At 38.6% G+C, this 25,637-nt stretch overlaps 1 protein-coding gene across 1 annotated transcript in view; it reads left to right on the top strand.

The window, feature by feature from the left end:
* SEMA3D (semaphorin 3D) overlaps positions 1–25,637 on the top strand; it is a 122,041-nt gene that overhangs the window by 68,161 nt on the left and 28,243 nt on the right. The window contains exons 8-11 of the mRNA XM_018068115.2: positions 3,526–3,668; positions 16,840–16,954; positions 17,413–17,482; positions 18,827–18,971. Of these exons, the coding sequence (XP_017923604.1) occupies positions 3,526–3,668; positions 16,840–16,954; positions 17,413–17,482; positions 18,827–18,971 (473 nt within the window). The remainder of the gene's footprint in view (positions 1–3,525; positions 3,669–16,839; positions 16,955–17,412; positions 17,483–18,826; positions 18,972–25,637) is intronic.

Raw genomic sequence — 25,637 nt, 5'->3', positions numbered from 1 at the left:
TTGACTAATTAAGACATGTCTTAATCTCAGTGACTGAATAGCAGCTCCACAGAGGAGAAAAGGAGGAAGGCAGCTAATCTTTCCCATGACTCACGCTCACACATGCTCACACTCCTGCAGGCGGTGGCAGAGGGGATGCTGCCTCTGCTCAGACGTCAGCCCTTCTCCCGCAGAGCTGGAATCAGGCGTTCCCACAGCCACCGACTGGAGCTGCCTCTCCTGTGGCTGTGGCTGGGGATGAGGCAAGTGGGGCTGGTGGCTCCTCTCCGGATGGCAAAGCTGCCCACTGGAACCCAGTCTGCCCTGCTTCAGCTCAGTGGGCAGAGGAGAGCATCCCGTGGTAGGATACCCGAACACCACACACAGGCATGCACTAAACAGCTGCACATTCCTCCCTCCTTCATAGGAAGCTAAGGCTATAGCTGGAATGAGGGTTTCCCTGAATTGTATTAACCTCTACTTTATTTTTTTTTTTCCTTCTCACTTTTTTCATAGCAATTTAGTAGTCTTTTCCAGGGCAAAGACTTGCAGGCAATGATTTCTTTATATCCTGTGAACTTTGGATGGGATTCAGCTCCCTTAGCTCTAAAAGGCAAAAAGCTTGCATCCTGTCTGAGCTCAATCCTTTCACTTGTCTCTGTAATTTACTGAGAGAGGTGACACTTCCAGAGGGTGACTCACCCCTCCTATTGCAGGAATCCTTCTAAAAATAAGATTATTCATTTGTCCCTCCCTGAGAGAGGACCTGGCTGAATATTGGTTCGGAGTTTCACTTCTTGGTGATTATGATACTTGAGATGAGCACTCTCCTTTGCATTTTATTGTTCCTTGTATTTCTGCCAGCCCAGCTACACAGACCTTCTGTCTTCCACTGTTTCAGGTTGCTTTTTAATTTCTTTATGTTCTGGGACAGCTACTCTTTTACTGCCTTCTTTTTCTGAGGCCTAACTTTTCCATAAGTGTTACTGAGGCACACGTGGTTACACTGTATAAAATTACTGCCGGTTTTAGAAGGGTGTGACAGCCAGCAGGTAACCAATAGCACACATGGCCATTCCAGCCAACCCTAGAGTGAAGGACCAGGTGTATCAGCTTTTCCCACTAGGCCACATTAGCATGTTTAAAAAAGCACGAGCAACACCTGTACCATCTATTGTCAGAGTTCATGATGCCTGTAATCTCCTATTTGATTGCATACAATCCAGTCGTGAAATTAATATGTGGGAAACTTTTCTCTTGAAGCAATTGGGGGGGGGGACAATTCTGTGTATGGGAAAAGGAATAGTGGTTTAAAATCATCATCATTCGTTTCCCATGCAAAGAATCCAAAGGCCTAATTCACAGTTAGTCTAAAAACACTTTTTTATGTCAAATGGATGGGTTAGAAAAGATCAGACAAAGATCTCATTTGCAGAACATAGTGTGCTTTTCAGATCATAATCTCTTCCATTAAATTGTTTTCACTTTCTTTGTCTTCATGTCTCTTGCAGTGTATTTTTGTTTGAATTTAACTTTCAACTTCAGTGTTTTCAATTGTGATTTAAAATTGTTAAATATTTGTGTTCCTTTAATTTGTTGAAGATTCTTCTAAATGTGTTCCAGGAACTGGTATTGAGACATTTGTTTTTGCATTTGGCCTGCCAAAGAAAGCAATGAAATTTAATTTAAAAAACCCCATACATTCGGTGTTTTGTTCTATGAATGTGGATTACAGAGAAAAAAAAATGGATGTGAATTTCAAAAGCATGGTATAGAAGTATTTCACAGGTTTTCCTATTAAATGGCTATTTAGCTAACCACATATTTAAGAAACCATATTGCAAAAATACTTATTCATGCTTAGAGATCTAATCTTCAAAGTAGCCTTACGGGCCCTGAGGAGTAATTGAATATTTTCCTCAGGCTCATTTAGAAATCCTAGCTTAAATTTATAGATCTTGATGCCTGCATCATTTCATTTTTCCTGCTGACACCATTCTCTAGTGTCAGAAAGGTTTAAAATGCAAGCAGCACTGTGGCTATTTTGACCCATAAATTTACTTTTCTGTCTCGAAGGTGCACATTGAGCACTTTAATACATCCCACTCTGTCTCAGGCCTTTGACTGCGAACTTTTGAATCGAGAACTCTCTTTCTTTCCTGTGTGTACTGTAGAGTTCATGGTGAAAATTCCTCCAGTCTAATATAAAGTAACAATCATTATGAAAAGGACAAAGGCATGAAGATACATTGAAAGCTGATAATACTATTCCCTCCATATCACCAGCATGCTCTGTTTGCTCTGCATTCTTACACCACCCTCCTTATTGCTTTCTACTCCAGCCTACCTGATAATGAGGGACAAAGACTGTGTATTTTATTGCTGAAAGAATGTATTTTAGAGTCAAGGGTCTCTTTGCACTGTATTTGTATAGCCACTTCTGTTTAAAGAAAAACATCATTGATCCAAGTGCTCTCAGAAGAGCTCATCTATTGTAGCACACTGGGGAATGTCTTAAAAATCACTGCCTCAAGTATTTGGCTCACTTGTGCAAGACAGTGTTGTTGCCTGCTCTGCTGGAGTCAGGGACCCTCAAATTACTTTAATTTCTGATTTTAGTGCAAAATTTAAAGGAAGAAGAAACAAACAAAAAAACCTGCACAAAACACCAAAACCCCTCAAGTAGTGAGCAGGTAGAGCAGGATTGGAGACCATGGGAGCTGAGAAAGACAGCAAAGAGCATTTTGGGCCAGTAAGGTGCAGACACCCAAGCTTACTTAGCGTAGGTCAGAAATAATACAATGGTCCAGCATGTCAAGACAAGGAACTTTTTGGAAAAAGCAGATGTAAATTACCCAAACAAACCATTACATCAATATAGCTAATCTGTTTCCATCCACAAGGAATTGTGTGCTCAGACAGTTTTGGAGCTTGCTGTGCTAACTGGGGAAGCCCAGCGTGGCTCTGTATTGGATTTGGTGTATATAATCAGCAAGATTGTTATATCATAGATATGTAGGAATCTTTTACCTTAAGAAGTTTTCATTTATATGACAATTTTAGTCCCATAGGTCAATAAAGGTTCTTTCATTCCTTTGCAAGTTATCTCTAGTAAACAGTAGTGTATTTCTGTATTCATAACTGCTAAAGTGCTAATTAAATGAATTTAAATTCTACCAGGTGATTTCAGAAAATCTGCTTAGCTTCATATTGGTAGCAAGAGCAGTAAAGTAGATTTGTGTAGGCAATATTTTGTACTGAGAGTTATCCTATTTTCAAACTGAGAACGATAACCAGTGCTGCGTATTTATGCAAGTGGTAGTGAGATATGTGCACAAAAACATCACATTAAGAGTAATTACTTCAGAGTCCATGACTCCATGTTTTTTTCTTGCAGTTAGTAAGGAACCCGCCACTAAATGTCTGTATAATGATATTTTTGTTTCATTGGAAGATGCAACATAAGTGCAGAGATATTTAATAGTAAGCACTAAGGCTTGTCTTCATATTTTTAAAACCCCCTCTTTTTTTTTTTCTAATTTCTAGGGGCAAAATTCATTGGAACTTTTCCCATCCCAGATACCTATAACCCAGATGATGATAAAATCTACTTCTTTTTTCGAGAAATATCACAAGATAGTGGCACATCTGACAAGACAATCCTTTCCAGAGTTGGGAGAGTATGTAAGGTGAGAACTCTATGTTGTTTTTTTATTTAAAGAAAAAAATCAAAGTTTAGTTTGTTTCTCTGAGAAATCTGTTTTCCTTTGTTACCCAATGAGTCATCATGGTAATTTTTCTGAAAATAGATTACTAATGCCATCTGAAATTTACCTTTCAAAAAATAGTCTTTATATTGACTTGTGTATCTCTTTTTAAAAAGCTAATATAAATTATAATCCTGTGTCCAAATGATAACGTACTGACCTTCAGAGATGCAACAGTGACCTTCTTTGTTTCATGAGCTTTCAGTGAGGATTGATGTGTCAAAGTGTACATGGTGGCAGGGTATTTGGGTTTTCATGGAAAGTGCCCACTGAATGTGTGGATATACAAGCCCATCCCTTCAGCCTAGCCCTGTACATCATTCCTGGGCAGTACTGAAAGCTGGGGTCAGTCATTTGTTTCTGCACATTCCGGCTAATCAGCTGGGGTGAAGGGTGGCTAAAAATGTATATAGTTTCTGAGCTACACCCACATCTGCCTGGAGGTTTCCTCCCTTGGGAAGAAGCACGGTCCTTGACCCGTTGACCAGCAGAAGCCAGACCCCCAGCCTGTTGCAGTGTAAAAAGTTCATTTGGCTGGTGCCTGGTCTCCTTTAAATGATTGATCCCTTCACTTTCTCTTTCATTATACTTGGGTTTGCCCCTTATGGAAGATTTCTGCCCCTATGGTATATGCAGACTCAGGCGTTCGTGAACTGCACTCTTTTTGGAGAAGCATCTCTGTCTAGGGCAGAAGCCTCCTCAAATGGTAATGAGAAGAAAAAAGAGTTCCTGCATATGAAGACAGCAGTGTAGTTTGCTGTTCAAGGGCTGATTTTGCTGAGGTCTTCTTCCCATAGTGGCAGAAGGGTCTAATGACTTGTGTGTCAGGCATACTCTCTATCCACTCTCTTGTCCCTTGGGATATTCTGTAGGAACAGAAGCAGTCTGTATAAGTGCTCTCATCCTGTCCTCAGGTCCTCAGTGAATCCAGATACCCAGGAATCATTGGTAAAAGTCAGGCAAATGGGACTTTAAAACTGTCTTCATATTAATATATATAAGCTTTGAGCAAATGTTTATCTCGTGATGAACTAGATATCAGCAACACCATCACAGCGGTCACATGAGTAGCTACATTTCTACGATATCTTGTTCAGAATCATTGACTTGCATTTTCTGAGCAATGTGACTCTGCTGGCAGTGAAAATTATCTTCTTGAGAAACTTGAATATTAGTAAATGACCAAAATCAATAAGTTGTTTGTGATCTGCAACAAGATGTGTCTGGGAGAAGAGCACCCATTCAGCTAGTGGACACATGCTTAAGAGTGGACACACTTATGAATATGTAAATCTACAACTGCTCTGCAGTTCAGCAAACTCCAAACTCCAACTGAAATTTCAGTGACCATAACCACTTCACACTTCTGTCCTTGACCTAAAGTGTTAAGAAAACAAAAAACTCATTCATAAATCAGTTCTCTAGTAGCTTTTTAACCAGACGAAAGAGTGGATAATCTTTAGTTGGGTATTTCACAGCAGTGTGATTAATAGCAGAATGGAAACGCAAACATATATGATTTGCTGCTAGACATGGCATTTGCTGATTATGAGAAAGCACTTAATGCATTAGGAGAAATTGATAGACAAAATTTTAAGCCAAGGCACATGAGAGAGTATAGCAAACTAAGATATATTAGCTAGAGACCTCCAGCATCCTTTACCTAAAGAAAAAAAGAGATATCATAATAAAAGCATATATATCATAAGGAAATCCTAATGACTATGTATAATGATACCTCAAATAAGACTGAATTTGTAGAGTATTTCATGTTAATGGGAAAAAAATTTATGATTTTATTTTTAATAGCCAAAGCAAAACAATGAAAACTGACAAGCCAGGTGATTGATATGAATTGTTTTGCACTGTCTTTGTTTACTGAGCACTTCCCACTGGTTGCAGAATTCTTTTGATAATCCAGACTCCAGTTTTTATGTACATTTGTTTTTACTACCCTCAAATAAAAAAAAAATATAATGCTAATTATTCTAATTATAGTAGAATTATTTTGGGTATTTAATATAATATAAAATATGCACATAGACTCCTGTTTATGAACTAAGATACTCTGGATCTCTGCTCTGGCGTGAAACATCTGCTATGCTTAATTGTCTGTGATATGGGAACAATGTCTTTGATTGCAACAGTTGATACCATAACAATTTCTACTCACACTGTCTCATTAATGTGACCTAACTACACAGAGTTAAGCCTTCTTTCCCTGGTAAGCAGAGAATAAAAGTGGATGGGAGGAGTCCAGCAACTTTTGAAATAATTTTCTTGATCTAAACACTTTTTTTTTTTCTACTAGAACTTAGTTGCTCTCTACCTCACTGTGCCTTAGGGCTCCTGCACATTCATGCCAAAAACACATGCTGAAATTAGAATAGGCTTTGCTTTTAATAAGGACCTTAGTCAATGCAGCCTATTCTTTGGCTAATTTTCAAGGGTTCAACAATATGGTCCCTTACTGATCCTCTCCCTTAGGGGAAATCTTCTCTGGAAAGCCTTCCCCTTTCCCAGCTACTTTCAGACCCAGAAGACTACAATACTTTGCCCAGAGTCAAACAGCTGCCCCTTGTCATGTTCATCAGACCATACTTAGGGTCCTGAAGTATGAGCTGCACTGACACAGCACTCCATAGCACTCATGTAGGTTACGTCATCTTAATTCTGTGTATCACTAAGGGATATCAGCAGGACAAGGGAGGAAGTGCTTTCAACAGTCGCTTTCAGAACCAGTTGTGTAATTTATCATGGCAAATGGCATTTCCTGTTTTTGGTTTGAGGGAAACAGAAGAAGTATCATTGCGCTATCGGTAATACCTGATAGTACTTAACAGTATGTTCATGGTTAACATAAATTGCAGTCTTTATGGTTATTTGCTTTCTTTTCATGTAAGACTATAAGTAAAAAGAAAAAAATACTGTGGAAGATTAACCAGAAAAGTTTATTTCTTTTCTAAAATGCATATAGTTACACATATGTATATTAACCTTAACTCCTTAAGACCGTGGACCCACGTATTTCTGTTTCTAGAAACATGGACATAAGCTTTTGCAGCTACATTGTCCACACTGCTGAACCAGTTTGCATCAGCTGAAGTTGACACAGTAATTACACACTAAGTAAGATTTTGAAGAAGAAAAAAAAAAAATTTGCAGCATCCATGTGTTGTGCCCTGTGCAGTCAAATAACAAGTCAGCTACATTTTTTTGTATATCTGCTGCTAAATGATCGTAGAATTCTAATTTGGTTTATCGATGGCTTCACACATGCACAAATATAGCTCTAGAAAGACCCAGGTTTCCCCCCTATTTTCCCCACTCAGATAAAAAGAAAAATAAAAATTCTAACACAAAAGAGTCCACAGAAAGGTTTTTGGGGGGGAAGAAGGTTGTTGAAGCTTTTGTTTGTTTGTTATCTATATAGAAACACACTTCTTTTCAAAGTTATAATCTCATTCTATTGGAATGGAGTGGAAATTAGCCAAAAGCAGTAGTCTCTGCTGCAGTATGAAATTCCTGTTTATTATTACAGTGGTTTGCATGTGCTGTGTTATAAGATTCTTTTTAATGGTTTTGATGATGTATTGCAAAAGTTAGGGCGTGCAGTCTTAGAGACTGGTTTCTGAGACCTCGACTGCCAAGACTTTGGCCTCTGATGCTTTCCCATATTTCCCAAAGTGTTCAGTATCCAGAAGCAACCTTTGTTCTAGTGGGAACAAGTGAGCTCTTTGTCTTTTTTTTTTTTTTCCATCCCTATATATGCCACGCTGCACCTGGGGACAAGAATATAGCAATTAGGCACAGCCCTCTTGGTTAAACTGTACTTTCTAAGCACACTGGAATGTAATCATTTTAAGAGCTCTTGAGTTGAGAGCCCTGGACACACCCAGCATTCCACCTTTAGGTGATGTTATTTATTTCCAAAGCCATGAACATGAGCAGAGTTCAAGGCTATGACCTCGTCTCCTGTCTGGTACTTTAAGCACTTTGTATTCCCAGAATGGCAGGAGGCAGCTATTCCACTGAGACTCCAAGTCCAGGGTCTCCAGTGGGCTTTGCCACAGGGCTGCTTGGATGTAAAAGTTAAGAGGTGTTTTTCTTGTCCTGGAAATAGTCTAGCCATGCTTTTACTGTGACTAGGGATAACTGGGTCTTAACATAATTTGTCTTTCTATACTGTGTTATGCTACACAGTGTAGATAATTGATCTCCAAAACCTTTTGGGTTATCCTCACACTGTAATGCTTTACTGTTCAGCCCTGCTAGCTGGGGTCCCGGAAGCAAAATAGCCATGTTAACATGTTCTCAGCAGGGCTAATTAGTCTGGGCTCAGAGCCATACTCGTGCAGCTATCCTGCTTCCAGTTCTGGAGGCAACTCATTCCAGACAAGATTTAACTTTCTGCATATTACATGCTTATATACCTCCTCTGTCACCGTAATATTGCCCAACTACAATGCCAGCCGTGGGTAATAATTTTTTCTTTCTTGATTTCTCAACGATAATGATTAAAAACATTCTGAAACAGTCATCCCTAGAACAACTTTGGCCCTCATTTGCCCCTTGAGCGTCTTTGCAGCAGTGATTCTTTCTGCAGCCAACTCCTCTTGGACTTCCAAATTTGATATTTGTATAATATATGCCATTTGAAAAGTTTCAAATTATGTAGAAAAGCAGATGCTCATCATGTTAATTTCATTTTTAGGGGCTGATGTGTTGGAGACAGGCCAGTTCCATACAATATCTGCTTCTAGCTGTGATGGATTAAGAGATATAGCGTGAGGCTTTGTCAGGTCTTTTAGTCCAACTTTCCTAATTGGCAAGGGTAGAAGCATAAGTATAGGAAGTTTTGTATATTTTCTGTCCCTCATGGGTGTGTTTCAATAATATAATGGGGGGGGGGAATCATGATTTACAGACGAAGCAAAAATATGTAAGTTATGCTTATGTATAAAGAGGTGTGACTGAATTTTAGTGAGCCTCAGGGAAAATGAAAAAGAAATTGCAGTGTCAAGATAGAGCTTTAAAAACTGGATTATGGAAGTGCAGCTGCACAACCTCTGAAGCAAACTCTGGAAATGATCCTAGTTACCAGAGAGACTCATTGCAGAAGACACTGTCAGTAACCCACTGGCTCGGAAGTGGAAGCCTGCAGAGTTAATTGGAGTGGAGTTCCTATGTCTAATCCAAAGTCCCTGTGCTTCCAAGTGCTTTGACTCAGATGTTCAAATATCTCTGAGTAGCAAATTTCTGATTTTGAAATTTCTTCATGTGATAAAATTATCTTCCTGTCCTTTTTTTTCTTTCTGTCAGCATCTTTAATATGAGAATGTACCGTGGTTTACAGTTTTGCTGTTGAGTACATTGTTGCAAATGCAGATGTTTCAGAATTCTAAATTCTAAATGACTCTCTAAAATGATGACCTACCTTTGTTTTTTGGTCTCACGCCCTTCCCAGCTCTCAACCTCTGGTTATCAATACTGTGGTCACCGTCTCACACTAGTGAATTCAGGCACTTGTAAATATCCAAGCAAGGAAACTAATTATCAGGCATTCACTCCAGTAAAGGCAGATGCCTACTTCTTAGAGGAAGACTGCTTCCATCTTCAATCCAAATTACTCTCTGAAGTACATATTTTCCACTGTCTATAAAGGGAACTTTGCCCTACTGGGTCCCTGGAATGTGGAAATCAAGGCATTTTTACTTAAGAATGGCAATTCTGAATGGCAAATTCAAGCCTATTTGTTCAGAAAGCAACCAGTTTATCCCAGTGTTACATCTCACACTGCTCCAGTTTCACAATGTTCTTAATCTGTTCAAAAAATACAAATTCTGATCTCCTGATTGACATTAATTTCATGATCCCTCAAGTCACTTGACTTGCCTGTAGCTTCATGATGAAGAATGCTACCTTTCATAACCTGAAGGTTTTTATGTCCTTTATATGTATCCATATCATATAATTTATATTATGTATATATGAAAATTTAGATGGCAGGTAAAGGCAGGTCAAACACACTGGAATAAACCATGAACAGTTTATTCTAAAAATTTAAGTAGATTTTCATGAGAATTCCATAAAATACTTTATTAGTTCAACCATAAGTCTTTGCTAACTTCAGATTACCACTGAAGTTGGAATGAACAGCCTAATGGTAGATATAGTAGAGTACATCTATTTTGTGGCAGCCTTTGAACAGTTTGGGGAAATACTCTTAATACTAGCACATCTGCTGGAGGTAATCTTAGCAGGGTTGCTGAATGACCTTGAGGTAAAACGGGGTTTAATTTTATTCTTTCATCTATCCCAAAGCACATGCCAACTCGCTGTTGTCATTTTCTTGCCTTTACCTGAGCCTGTTAGTTTCTGGTTTTTGTGGGTTTTTCTCATGGTAAGTTTAGCAACAGTCCAGAATTTTTCTTTGCTGCGTAGTTAGATTTTCCGGTCTGGATCCCATCCAAAGATAATTTGGTAGAAACCTCTGGGTGTGATATTTAAATACTTTCCAAAATAAAAATCGACATTTTCCATAGTGAACCAAACAGTTACACATGCTCAGTGTGAGTACATTGTGGCTCTGGATGAAATAAAAACAACCCTGATTGCGGAGCAGGAACTCACAGCTAAACCACTATGTCTCTCACTCATAATTCAGACAGAGGGCTTTTCCATGGTATAGGTAGCCTATAGTCTTGTCATTTTTGCTATTGTTGTGATAAAGCCCCTTTTTCCCATTGTCTTCATGCCTAGAAGTGTGTGAACATCCAAAGTAGTATCCTTACACATAGGTCTCATGTCCAGTTTTACATTGGGTTATATTCAGCTACTTGAGCTTCATTCTGTTTTTGTGCCAAAGAACTCCTTGGCTCAGTTTTACTGGGCTCTTATCCATTTCAGCTGAGGAAGCCAAAAACAGGCTTGGCATTAGGCACGGCACTCATGCATTCTGGTGACTACATATATGTGTGTTCTTACCTAATCCTGCTTCTAGATAGGCAAGGGCATCAGTTGAGATAAATGTTTAGCTTTTTTGCACGGGTTGTTTTGGTTTTTGTTTTGTTTTGTTTTGTTTTTTCTCAGATCTATATTTGACTCTGGTTTTTGCAATCAATTTGGGACATGCACAGAGCTCAATGAATGATTTGATCCACAGTCTATAATCTTAGTTTGTAGAAGATACTATTTATCCTGTCCAATTCTTTTGCAACAAGCAGTGTGGTTTTCACTGAGGGAATGAAGCCAGCTGGTACATAGTGGCAGGTTATGAGGTCAGCAAATACACTGCACTACTGACGGGCACCCTTTAGTCATAGTGCCTGACATGGTGTCTCTGTCTCAGGGAAGGAAAAATAAGCAGAGAGCCAGGACAAGCTGTGAATTAGGTTCAGGAGTGTGATGGATGATGATTTCAGAAGGAAAAGTCCCAGGGACCAAGAGGCAGTCTGGGGTTTTGCAAAACTGTACGCCAGAGTATGAGTTTTCTGGTTCAAGTTGTGATGGTATTGAACTTTCAATAAAGATGCAATTTCTATGAGGGCTCTGTGCTGGTTTGTGCCTTCAGTTCTGTTTTATTATGTGCAAACGCTACCACAGTGATAGAGCTCTTGGAAAGCACAGTCCATAGTACTTTAGATCAACAGTTCAAGCAGCAGAAGTATTATACACTAGCAATATCTGCAGTGTCTGGAGGGGTTGATGCCATTTTACAGGAAGCAGTATGTAATCCTATAATGAGATGCTTTCCCCAGAAAAGATTCTGTTATCTCATAGAAAGAGCAGAATTACTACACAGACTCACCACCTGGTTATGAGATGGGGTCTTCAGACACAGAGGAAAACTAACTTTCCCAAGTTTGTGCGATGTATCCATAGCAGTGCAGTCAAAGATCTAAAGTCTCATGTGCCTTCTTTCACTTCTTTATATTCCAAGTGTACTTTTATTCTCTCTCAAGTCACACGTCATGTGTTGCTTGATGTTTTTGGATGTAACCCATAGCCTGCTGAAATCCTGGGAGGAGTCTTTCATCTGACATCAGTATGGTTTGGACAAGAAATTCTGAACCTTAATTCCTGAAGGAGTGAATTTAACTTTCCCATGTTAAGTCAGCACTAACAGAGTCGGGTGGGGCTAGAATATATAAGTAAAATTAAATAATTATAAAATAACTATGAATTTGAGGACAGAAATTGAAAGAATACTGTTGGCTGTTTCTCCATTTGTAAAGTCAGCTGGAAGGCTTTTTTTTTCCCCCTCCATAATGTAAGGCTTTGCTGCAGGGGATGCCATTTGTTTCTGGTATCCTTGTAATGTAGTTAGGCTTCAGTAAGAGAAAGGCTCCAGGGCCTTTTGCAGTTTCAGCACTTTCCCCCTCTGTTCTCCAGCATTTCCTTTTATTCAGGCCAGGAATTCTCTTTGGATGGTCCTTCTGCACATCTTGCCACTGGCTGTAATTAATAACCTGCTTCTAGAAATTCCACTCATTGTCTTTTTTCTTTTTTCTCCCCCCCCCCCCCCCTTTTTTTTCCTTTTAGAAGCTGTTCAGGATAATTACTGTCTTTAAAGTTTTATGAATCACAGTGTTTGACATCTTTGATGTAGACTGATTTTTCAGATAACTGCACTTTTTGTTCTAATGTTCAATTTGTCACTGTTACTTACAAACAAGTAAGAGATTTAAAACCCCAAAGATGCAGATGTTCTTTAGCTTCATTGCCATCTGTTTTCCAGCCTACTGGATTCCAAGACTAACACTTGTGCATTTTAATGAAGCTACGTTTATATAATATATATAAGATACAATAGAAAAGAAAATAGATACAACAGAAAGTCTTTAATAAGTTGATTTTTAAATCACTTGATCCAAGAGCAATATTTTTTTCTGACGGCTTTTATTTTCATGATAGTTATCTTTAACTAGAGAGTTTGAAAAATGTGTTGTTTTGCTCTGTTGTACATAAATTGAAGATCAGAAAACAAAGATTTCAATGGAAGTCTCCCAAGAGAGGTGTATGATATGACCTTAATTTACTTCACAAGTTTTACACTGTAACATTTAAGTACCATTTTTCCTGGTTGTCAGAAAGCCTTACACTTACCCTGCTCATTGAAGTTGTACATCAGATAGTTGAATTCTTAGTGTAGTTTGGTAGAAACTTGATTTCTCACTCCAACAAATTGTTTCTTACAACCATCTCATTGAAAAGGAATGAAATTTTAGAATTTCTGTAAAATAAGAGTCTGTCTGAGTCGTTAAAGTCATATTGGATTGCTTTCTCATTTATCTAGATAATTTCTGTGTTTAAATCTTTGTGATATATGGGGTAATATTTCCTCAACAGGTGACAGATTGAACAGCCTCCCCTTCTAGTTGGCAATTATCTAAATTTCTAACTCAGGCAAACACAAGCAACCAAGATTTTACAGGTACTACTTTCTTTTAAAAAGAAAGTATTTCAGGCAGAAGTGTTGGTATTTGTTGCAGCTTGTGAGAGTACAAAGCAGTAAGTGCTAATTAAAGCTTTATTTATATTCAAAATGAAATATGCAGTCTTAAGTGCCTTCATCTGTCCAGTAAGAAAGTTTATAGTAAACACTGCTAATCCAGTGTGCTTAGAAGTGATATTTTGGGAGATAAGATTTCAGATACTTGAGGCTGCTTGGCTGTTACAAGGAGATTAGCCATATTTTTGGAATGAGGGGCTTGCTCATGGTACCTTCTGCTTCTCTCAGCACTTAAATTTATCTCGTCTTCTTGTCTCATCTCCCATATTTTTAGTTCTTTGTCTTTAGACCCTATCTCTTGTCAAAAATCGTTTCAGTACATCCAGTTTATCACTTAAACAGACTTGAGGCAAATCCTTACTTGCTGTAAATCAGTTCAGCAGTCTTCTTAGGAGTTTAAGACTCTTTGTTGAACCCTTGTTTCTGTTCACCTATACACTCACTGGGCTTTGCTTTGGTGATTTTCGCTCTTCCATCCATTTTTTCTAATCCACTGACTACCCATCCTGTACATCTTATTATATTAATGTCCTGCTCTACAGACAGCTCACAGCATTTGAGTACATCAGTGATTCATTGCAGATTGATATTAAATAATCTTTTTGACAGAAGAGACTGTCTTCTTTCCGTAGCAACCCAGTCTCAAAAATGTTTTGGGCCAGTATGTCCTTTGTGCAGCCTCTCAGAGGCCAATAATCATGAACTATGATGGTCCAAGGAATCTACAGCAAAGTGAGCAGATATGATGCAAAGTGAATGAGTTCATGCCAACATAGTCTGAAGGAAAAGAGAACAAGCTCATGTTCTCCAGCACCTGAAGCCTCAAGATGGGTCAAAAACTGACCTAATACACACCAAAAATAGTATAGGGAAAAAAACCAGACATTTCCAGAGCTTTGTAGGACCAATACTACTTGAAGTCCAGAAGCAAAGATATGCCTATACTATTTGTAGTTTCTGAACCTCTGTGATTTGAGCTGAACTAATTCTATACGTAGATAAAATAATCATGTCCTTTGTCAGTTCCTGTGCACATAGTAGGAAAGACACTATTAATCAGAAATGACATAAAGAATTGAAAGTACTGTATGACTGCTAATCAAAAAAATTCCCCAAAAGCCCCAAAAACCACAAACAAAACCATCCTCCTAGTAAAATGTCCACTTCATTTCATTCAGCCGTGGTGGTAGGAAGAAGCACGTTGAAGGATATGTCAGCATATTATATGTACAACTGTCTGAATCAGTGAAAGGTCTTTTCACTTTCTCAATTTCTGCACCATAAATTTGTCACTCTCAGGCTTCAGAAGGACTTGGTAGCTCTTGGAACGCTGACTGGTCATTGAATCCCCCTTCGTCTGTTACAAACTCTTCAGTGTTATTTTGGCAGCTTTGGATATGTAAGACACACCTAGAGAATGTCAGCTCTGATGCCTCTTAAATTCAAGTAACACAGTTAACGTCGTGTCCTGGCTTGAGAGCATGTAAATACAGATAAATCTTAAATCCAGTGGAATCTTATACTTTAAAGCACATAGCACTTGCTAAGATTGCTTCCTTTGAGCACAGTATTTGGTTCACACAGCTCTTCAGGTACTTGGTGGAACTACTGATTCATTTAAAATAAGCATTTGTGGAAATGTTGTGTTGGATCACAACTTAGGAGTGTAAAACACAAGTATATATCTTTCCATCTCAGGCAGAAGCTGAATGCCTGCAGTGACTGGAGCTGGAGCTAGACAAGAGACCTTCCATTCCACCTCCATCACTTTCTCCATGTATTCTGATCCTAGCCAGGCAGTTAGCTCCTCTGATGCTTCGCTGCATCCACCAGAAATCAAAGTGGAAGCCCTGCAATATGAGAGTTGCTTAGCTAATCCGAATTGCCAGAGGAAAGAAAAGCTTAACACTTCTTGCTTTTTAAGATTCTTTTTCGTGTCTTTGTAGTTGGTTGGTTTGAACTGCACCACAAAATTTATTTGCCATGGCTTTGAACAGAACACACACATGCAGAGTTTCTTTTTGCTATTGGCTTCGGGCTGCTAATTCTGACACCTTTGTAATAAATCTGTTAGGTAGATGCAAAGCTTTAGACTTGGCAGGACCTCAGGAAATCAAGAGAGGAGGCAGTAATTCCTGTAAGAGCAGGGGTTCCAAAGGCAATATATGAAGTGGAATCATTTCCAACTGAGTTAATCTATTTAAAAGTAGCAGGTACATAAAAAGAGAAAGTGGTTAGAGTGCATTACCGGAGAAGTGTTACTCCTTGTGGTTTCAGCACTTAAACCCATCTTTTCTGAATGCCTGTAATGTGTATGACACAGCCCTGAAGGGCCAGATACGATCTTCAGAAATGACATGTAATTTCCACCACCCAGTATTTCTTACTGGCTGGTTCTATACCTTCAGGGTTGCAAAGTCAATTAACAAAAAACTGATTTCTCCTAATGAATCTGAAGTGGTTGAATATTTGTCGTCAAATTTTTGGTCCTGTAATTTCCAGCTCAGATCTCCTAAGCCTGAAAGTTTTTAAATGAAAGCAGTAGGCACCTTCATGAGGTAATTCAGAGCCTGCAGCTGGGAGACTACCCTTGGTGATAACATTTCTCCTAAGTGTTTGAGTCCTTTTTCCTGCTAGTATATCATTGTCCTTACCACTTTCAGAATGAAAAATGTTGGGGCCTAAATGGCTTTGTGCAACCTAAATAGTTCTGCTGTTTGAGACCAATGGAAGACAGATAAATGTAATTAATTAGATTTTTCATGTACGCAGTGGAGGGAATACATGAGCAAACTCCTAGTTCCAGATTCTTAAAATTTAAATCTTCTAAAATCCACTACCCATACCCCCCTACTGACCCAACTCAGTAGAAGGAAACCTACCCTTCAGAAGGGTAATTCAAATTTCAGGTGACCCTTTATAGCTTTTTCTTTCTCCAGTGACTAAAGGAAATTTGGAGAAATATGCCTATGTTTTGGAAACCCACAGTAAAATAAAAGGAAAAAAAAATACAAATCTTTTGTGGAGGATAAACTGATATTTCCATAACAATGATTATTAAAATAATATGACTGGTTTTTCCTGGAATGCATTTCTCTCTCTACTATGTTCACAAAGCAAACAGGACAGTATTTATGTTGTAAGCTGCTGATGATTATAGTTTTTCTTTTTTGAGAAATCTATCCAAAACTTTCAGTACTATTATTTGATTTGTAAAGAATTCTCAAAGAACAACTCATTGCAAAAATTAGCATCACAGGGAGCAAGAAATCACATGATATAGACCTATGTTTTCACAGCATTCCAGTCGTAGAGCTGATGAGAGAACTTTGCAATCAGATTTCAGTGTAATTAGGAGATTTGAATTGGCCACTCTCTGAGCTGAGAAGTAACTATGGGAGCTACTTATAAAAAGGCTGTCCTACACTGTTTTAGGAAAAAAAAAATAGTGAAAGAAAGACCTTGATGTTGTGGTAAGATCAAACTGTGGAATCAGACAGAAAAAGTGCAGTCTGTGCTGCCATATGTTAAAGCTCTTATCTGTTTAATGTTAAGGTATTTTCATTTTCTTTTTGTTAGAATGATATGGGAGGCCAAAGGAGCCTAATAAACAAGTGGACAACTTTTCTGAAAGCCAGGCTTGTGTGTTCCATACCTGGTCCTGAAGGAGCAGACACACATTTTGATGAGCTGCGTAAGTTGATTTATCTTTAATGGTCTATTTTGACATTAATATTGCCTGGGTTTTTTTCTGTTTCTTTTTGTGTTTTTGGTTTTTTTTTTTTCCCACCCTGATTTGTAGAAGCACTGTCTCTCGTTTGGACTTTACTCCTCTTCCAAACAGTAGTAGTAGTATCTCTGACTTTTATCAGAAGTCCCAGAATTGATCTGATCAGAATTACAGGGTTTTTTCCTTCCCCTCCAGAAGCTGGAAAGTGAAAAACTGATTCTGCATAAAAAACCAGACTACCTGCAAATGGACACATTTCAGAGTAGTAGCACAAATCCATGTGGCATAAGTTAAAACTCATACTAAAATAAAGCTTTGTTATATTTTTACAGATCTCCAAATAATAAATGGTAAATATAGAAATAGTCAGTGAATGTTTAACTAAAAAAAAACCAAAACAAAACATATTTTTCCCATTGCAGAAGATATATTCTTACTTTCTACAAGAGACGAGAGAAACCCGCTTGTATACGGAGTCTTCACTACAACAAGGTATGTGTCAGGATCATGTTTGGCTCTGGGAACAAATGTTAAAGATCTTACTCAAGTCTTTTATACTCTCTATATACTCAGGTCTTCTATATTAGGTCCTGATTCTTGAGACCAGTTAGAGACTGCTGGAATAAGGCTTCCAATATCAGGGCTCTAGTCACTGAGGACAATATTTTTCAGAAATGGAAATAATAAATTATGTCCCTAAACCTTTGTGTGCCTGACTTTTGAAAATGATTATAGAAAACAATGAAAATGTAACAATCAGAAGCAAGCTAGTTCATTTCAACCTCATCAAGTTGAATTTAGAAATTTTTATCATATTTATTGAGTAACCAGTATTTGCTACTTAAGACAAATCTTTGTCATGAAGCAATATTTCTGTGAGCAGCATCTTGGCATCTGCTGTTTTTTAGTATCAAAACTACTCTCTAAGCTGATAGTTCAGTGATTTTATAGACTAGATTTTATGAAAGAATAACCCAACTTTATCTCAAAGGGATACACTGAGTAATTAATGACCTCTCAGCTGCAATGGTGAGATGCTTTCTATAGAATTGTGGGAAAGAAAATAACTCTTTCATCTCCAGAACCTTTCAATTAAGTGTAAATAATAAAGACTAACCAAATGCTGACCAGTGTTAGTAAAATGAAGAATAACCAAGACACTCTTTAATTCAGAAGCAGTCACCATAATACCTATGCAGATCTATAACCACAAAAAATATTTAAAATTGAAGTAAATGTTGCACAATAAATGAAAGAGCTTATGAAGTAACTAAAGTACATGTCACTAAACAACCTGACATGATATTCTTTGGAAAACTGAAATGTTTGGAAGTTTTTTTAGAAAAAATACATTAAAAAAGGAAAAATGCGTAGAAAAATAAATAAATGGGGATTTTTTTGTTGTTTGAGGGTTTTTTTGTCTTTTCAATGCAACTTGTAATTCTCAGGGACTTCACCTATAATATCACTAATATACAGACTTCCAGATGTGAACACAATGTAAAGGAATGTCCTTAATTTGCACAAAATTCTAATCAAAATAGCTAGTAAATGATAGCTGGAAACTATCAGCCATTAGAAAAAATGACAGTCGATCAAGTGGTCCCAAAGGCTAATCCAGATTTCAACCAAGCAAAGCTTTAAACTGTAACAACTGTGGCATTAAATATCTGTAGTTATCAGACCTGTACACATTGTTATTTAGCACCGCTTATATCATCTGTCAGGTGTTGGATTGATCTAAACTCCTTTAGACTCTGTGAAATTAGTTAGTCCACTGGCTTAGACTCTGAAGAGGTGTTTGCAGTGTGCATACCAGCCCACCTTCTCTTTCAGCTCTGTGTTCAAGGGCTCTGCAGTGTGTGTGTACAGCATGGCAGACATCAGAGCTGTGTTCAATGGCCCTTACGCTCACAAGGAGAGTGCGGATCATCGGTGGGTACAGTACGAAGGTCGCATCCCATATCCCAGACCTGGTACAGTAAGTGTCTCCTTAATTACATACTTCTATTTTTACTCAAAGACAATCGTGCTTCACACCCCTCCCAGGATTGGTAATTTACATTTTCCACTCAGGATGTTTCAAATTATCCTCTCAACTCTTTGCCCTCTGTTGACAGCTCTTCTACCTACCCTGTAGGTATATAAATATACATTTTTCCATGTCTCCGAGATAACATTGTGTCCAGACTGTCTATTTCCTGATTGTCTCTCATATTGTGGCCTCCCACTGTACAGCTATATTTCTATCTGTTGCGATCACCTCTAAGGCATTAGCACTGCATAAAAAGCCAAAACCACTACTTTATGGAGTATTAAGTTATGATGAGGTATTTTATTTGAAGTCTTGTATTTCTGTTATCTTCATGTCTGTTAAAATCGTTGAGATACTGCCATTGATTCTGTTTTGTGTGGTTTTGCACATTTTGTGTTTTGAAGTAAAATAAGGAGGTAATTGCTGGAGGTTTTCTGTGATAAAAGATAAGTAACAGGAAGAAAAAGAGAAGTCTGGTATGTGGAAACACTTTTAAATCCCAGTCTCTTAGACTTCGACTGTAACAGTCAGGCCAAAACAAGGAGGAAAACTTTGCAACAGTTATTAAAGTTTTCTTTTCCCACTTCTGTCGTGGTATCAAGTTCAGAAAAGCACAGGCCGACATTACAGGTGAGGAAGAAATGGTGTTTTCAAAAAATACATCACCTTTAAAAACATAAAAACTTTGATCAGTTCTTTGTATGTAGAATGTAAAAGAGCAATGATTTTATCTGGAATAGCTTGACATTTTCTTGGTCAGGTATTCAGTGAACTCGTATTAGGCAACTGCTTAAATCCAGCCCAGCAGTGAGCTGTCAAGGCTGGACCTTTTCCAGAAGGTGTTTGGCTGTTCCTGCGCTATTTCTCTCACATGAGCATGTAACCTTTGCTTCAAGCCACATTATCTAGTCAATTTAGTTTGTCTTTTCACACATTTTCTTGTGTCCCTGTGTTTTCTTCTTCATCCTTCCAGTGGACTCAATTCCGTGGTCCAAGCTCATGCTGTTTGCTGCACACGGTGGTCCAAGGGCTTGAAAATCAGGCCTTGAGCACTGATTCCTTTCAGCTGCACATGAGCCTCAGAGGCAGCTCTCTCTCTAAAGACCAAAGCAGCTCAGAGACTGATTTGGCCTGCCCAGGATCTGCGCTGATGGAGCAAATCCCACCTAATTTAGACAATTTAGGCTTTGTAGGCTTATGCATCTCTCTGCCACACAAAATAGATAGTGCCCCCAGGAAAGAAGATTGCATTCAATTTTTTTTTTTTTTAATTGCATGCAACTCTATAACTGGTTAAGAAGTTCAGATGAATTTAGTTTTAAGTACAAAAATGGTGCCAGGGAGAACAATAGCTGGTCCCATGGCATCTAAAGAGATTAAAATAACTCTCTTGAAAAATTCAGACTGCCCCATAAGGATGAACACTCTGCACAGATAGACGTGTCATAAGCTCATTGCATTTTTGAGTGTATTAGCCATCACATGGTTGAGCTGGGATTCACAAGGAAGGAAACATGTCATGCTGAAGCAAGTCAGTGCTGATCTTTATCATTTGATTTGAATATCCATGATGCAAGTATTTTAAAAGTTGGAAAGTTTAAAGATAAACAGATATTTTCCATAAGCCTGCCCTTAACTCTCCCAACTACTTCCTTTAAGCACCTGGTAACAGCTGTCAGAAAACAGTATCATAAAAGTCCTTTGAACCTCCACAGTCAGTGGATTTCTGTAGGAGTTATTCTGACCAAGGACTGAGAAGGGAAGTGGATTTACTGAAGAAAGCTCTCGGAAGTAATCTTTACTATATAAATAAGGTAAATGAATTGCTACATAGCTTTTTATTTGTTGTCTTAGTGAGCTGGACTGCAAAATACTTCAGGTTCAGTAGCTTAATATAGATTATCCCAATAAGTAGAGTCATACCACACTCTTCTCTTGTAATGGGTTATGCCAGACTTGGATAGGAACAGATTTAGACTGGAATCTGAAAAGGCAGTACGGTGCTCAAAGGCAAGGAAAAGAAGCAGCATGAACCTTACAGAACACTGCATCATGAGTGCTGAAATGCTCTTCCTTAAAGATTAATTTCATCATTTCTTGCCAGTTATGAGGTGGTTCAGGAATGTTCAGAACAAAGCCAAAGAGGGATAATCTATCCTTTTTTAAGTTACTAGAACATTTTTAAATGTAAGCTCCTCCCATGTGCTGCTTACAGCTGGCATAGCCAGCACTGCTCTGATTCTATATTTCCTATATTTTAAGTTACGAGTAAAGTCTAAAAATGGCTATACTAGGAAATGTGTTTCTTTTGATGCTTGGCTTTGAGAGAGGCATTGACTTCCTTTCCACATTTATACAGAAGCAGGAGACTGCTTACCCTAATTTAACTTTCTGCTCAGCTGGCTTTATCTCCTAAGTAAATAAAGCTGCTCACTATAGAGGCTGTGACCACTTTGATATTGAAATTTTGACAAAATGCTTCCTGTGGTAATTTGTGTCTGAGATAAACTCTGAACATGACTGTGATATCATGCCTTCGCAATGCCGAGCAGCAGCAGCAGCCCCTGCCTGCCCGTGGTCCTGGAGCTGCAGCAGGGTCTGCCTGCCCTCTGCCGTCATTGGAAGATCCCTGGACAGGGTGAAAGGGCACCTCTGGCACACTCCACACCACTGACACTGCAAAACATACAGCTCTTTAGCTTCTCTAAGCTGTATTAAAGTGCAAGTGGAAATAATGGGAATTAAACAGAGGCGAGACTTCAAATATATCTCCATTTGGAAATAAAAGAGACAGAAAAAAAACATGAATCAGGCAGCCCTGACACAAAGGGCGAGTTGAAAAGCAGGGGAGCTTTTGCTCTATCTGCTTTAGCTGTTTAAAAATTGGACTTGCATGTCTGCAGCTGTCCCCAGACAACAAAACCAGTTTTCTTCCAGTCTCTTAGGGTTTCACTCAGGAAATTATCCATTAATAAAGAAACCATGGATGACTTTCTTTAAAGTGTGTTCTGCATTCTGAAGCAGACTTTTCATAATGTGGTCCTGGTAATCACAGAAGGCATTCAAACAAGATTTTCAGTGAATTAGCAGGAAAAAAAATTCTAATTTATTTAGCTGTATGACAGCAACTCATAGCACCCATTTGGAAATTCTGATGGCATACAAAGGAGTGATCCTCATTTCATTGATGGTAAGTGTCATTAAGGTCAGATTTTTAGAGGAATATCAGTGTTTAAAGATCTAGATTAACACTTAGTCTGATCTACTGCAGAACATAGAACTGTTAACTGCTATTCAAGGCAACACCAAATATTTTTGATGGTTCTAGATATTTTACTAACTGATTTGCCAAAAGATCAAAACTAAGCTCTGAATAAGCAAAGTGAGAGTGTTGCAGTCTGTCACTTAGCTACAAGAAGAAACAGACCTGCACTTTGCTCTTGTACATTGAATAGTTTAATGTCTCACCTCTTTCCACTCCAGATCTGAATATGGACCCAAGCTCTTGAATTCCTTGTGTTTTCGTTTTTTAAAACAAATTCCCTTACAAGTTCCCAGATTCTCCTCTAATCATAGAATGAATGTACTAAGTAGAAAGTGACCCATCAGGATAATTGAGTCCAACTCCTGGCCCTGCAGAGGATACTGCAGAATCACACCATGTGCCTGAGAGTATTATCCAAATGATTCTTGAACTCTGACAAGCTTGGTGCTGTGACCACTTCCCTGGGGAGCCTGTTGCAGTGCCCAACGACCCTCTGTGTGAAGACCTTTTCCCAATCTAACCTAAATGTCCCCTGACTCAGCTTCATCTTTTCGACTCAGTTTCATCTTTTTTCTTAGTTTTTTGTCTCTATTGCTTTTTCTCCCCCTCTTTAATGAAACCCCACCCTTTATTTCTTCTGCTAATCCAGTGCACAGCCTGAACAAGATGTGGTGTCCATCCTGCTGGGACTTGGCTGTGCCACAGAGAAATACTGTCTTCCAAAAAGCCTCCCCTTGTCCTCCCATCTGGTTAGTTTTGCTGCTTTAATAAACTTGTTCATAAAACATTGAGGGTTGCGCAGGTTTCCCTTGTTATTTTTAGACTTATCTTCCTGTTTCACGTATCTTTTATGGGACAGACTGCATTCTTTGCTTCTCCAGTTCCTCTGTCCTTTGATCTCCTCACTGTAAATGGGGCTGCTTAATCAAGCAAAATGTTTCACTTTGTGGGTTTATTTTCCTCAGAAAGCCTCCTACACCTTCTGTTACTTACCAACCAGTTTTCCCCAGCATGAATCACCTTCCAGTTCATAGCAGCCTTTGGAAATGCTGCAAACCCTGTCATCTTTCCTGGTGGCAGAGGTCAGCAGAGAATTGCAAAGTGCCACCTGCAAAGTCAAGTTCACTCACCCAGCTGGTCTCAGCTCAGTTAGCCTCAGATTGATGCTCTCTTAATTTTCTCAGTGTTTTCTATGAACAGCACAGGTGTGTTAAATGGAAAAGCAATACAAAGTGCTCAGGACAAACACAAGAACAGAGTAGAATAAATCTTGCACAACCAGTGGCTTACAAACCCTTAAAAAAAATAGAGACTTAAATTTTTTGTTTGTGATTTTTGTTGTGGGGTACAGTGAGTTTGATTCCATTTAAAATTTACACTGTTTGTTTGTCTCCTACAAACCTGATTTGTTCTCTCTCCTCTGCCCTCTTCCAGGCTCCCTCTGAGTAGCTGCAAGGTTAGTATGAAAGTCTCCCTACTGAGTGTCCAGTCCTTCTGGCACAATTCATCCACCCTGTAGGGAAGCACTAAGGCTTTTTTCAGGCATGTCCAAATGCAAAATGTATTGTGCAGCTCTGATTAGACTACAGAAGAGAAGCCACATGGTACTTAGACCACTGAGGAACCCAAGTTTTACCTTCAGAAGGGCTTATGGTTGAACCTTCAAAGGCACATAAGTGCCTATGTCCTGAGAGTCATCTCCAAACTGTCATCTAATCTACACAAGATCATAAATCTATAAATACCCTGGTTTTAAAGTACTTCTGAGCATCTTGGAAGCTCTAACCAGTCTTCAGTGTTGAATCTTAACTCCTCAGGATGCAGCCTTTTCATTTCTTTGTAAACTCTATAAGTTCAGCGTGTTGGGTGTGTTGGAGGTCCCCATGTAACACAGAAGTGACTGGTTGAAGGTAGTTCCTCTATTCTACTTTTTGTTAGATGGATCAGTGATAAGGGAACTGGAAGACTTTATGCTTTCTATTTTTGGCTAGCTGAGAGGCAATTAACCTGTGAAAAGAAAAGCACCTTTAAGAGAAAGGAGGGAGAAGTTCCCAGGACGAGGAACACTTCTCCTAGGAGGGAATCCCAGACTAAGACAATTCTCAGATAAGGGAGATGTTTAAGAAATATTTCATTTTTTAATGTTTCACACTGGATGCTTCAAATGCTCACAAGAGTGACTTGCTAGCACAGTTCTTAGTTCTTGTGAAATGCATAAAAATTCTCAACCTGGACGTTATAAAATGCACCAAGCAGATGCCTACTGTACTCAATATTATGAAGTCTCTGTTGAGTATCTAGCCTGTGGGTGCTTGAGTCTCAGTGTTAAGTGGGTCCAAGGATCCATGTGACAAAACACTTTTTAATTGGCATTTTCAGCACACTTGGAATAGAAACCCTTTCGAAGCTCCCAGGGAACAGCATTCTCTTTTAAAATTGTCACTAGACATCAGCACTGCTGAACTACAGATCCATCATTAATGAAAAAGATATGTTTTTACATTCCCAGATAATTGTCACAATTTTAATAGGTGTTAGATCCAGCAGAGCTTACTGAGTTCACTGAATGGTGTGAAGCACTATGCAGTTTGGCACATTGGAGGTTTATTTAGGAGCCCAACTTCTGGCACCGGCTTTTGAAAATCTTGGCCACAGTTCCCACATAATGTTAACACGGTCGCACCGTGTATCTCAGTACTGTGTGAGATCTACACATCCAGCACTCTGCTAAGCTGCAAACTTAATAAGACAAGTGAAAAAAGAGAAAAGCTTACATCTGTGTGGTGTTGTTAATTTAGTGTGCATTTGCTTTTATTTGAGAAAGATTAGCCTTAACTTACCACCTCATGACTACTTTTGGATACAAATAACAGGTGAGAGAATAAAAGGCATCTCTGTAGATCACCTGGGATCAGGACTTAATCCAGAGTGATTATTGTCAAACTGAGCTCACACAGAAGGCATTTCAAAAACTTCAAGAAACTGATGTATTGATTCCTTAAAAATTTTGTGCCACAGAGTTTAGAGAGCAGTTGAATAGAGATGCCCTTAGCACTACCAGCTCTGTTTTTGTTGGGGTTTGTCTTCTGTTGTTGTTTTGTTCTGTTTATTTTTCGTTTCTTAACATGTATATTTGTGCCAAGTTATCATTCATGGCAGGAAAGGCCTAAGCAACCTCAAGAATAAATTATGTAGTGAACGAATTTCCAGCAAAATTCTTATCTAACAGTACTAATTTGACTAATTTAATACAATAAACTTTACTTGATGTCAGCTATCTAGAAGAAAAGCATCACACATGAGCTGGTTGTTTAGAATTCTTTATCAGAAAGAAAAAGATAGACACC

Source organism: Manacus vitellinus, unplaced genomic scaffold (assembly GCF_001715985.3).
Source record: "Manacus vitellinus isolate BGI_N305 unplaced genomic scaffold, ASM171598v3 scaffold_13_pilon, whole genome shotgun sequence".
NCBI lineage: Eukaryota > Metazoa > Chordata > Aves > Passeriformes > Pipridae > Manacus > Manacus vitellinus.
This window is presented reverse-complemented; position numbering and strand designations above follow the sequence as displayed.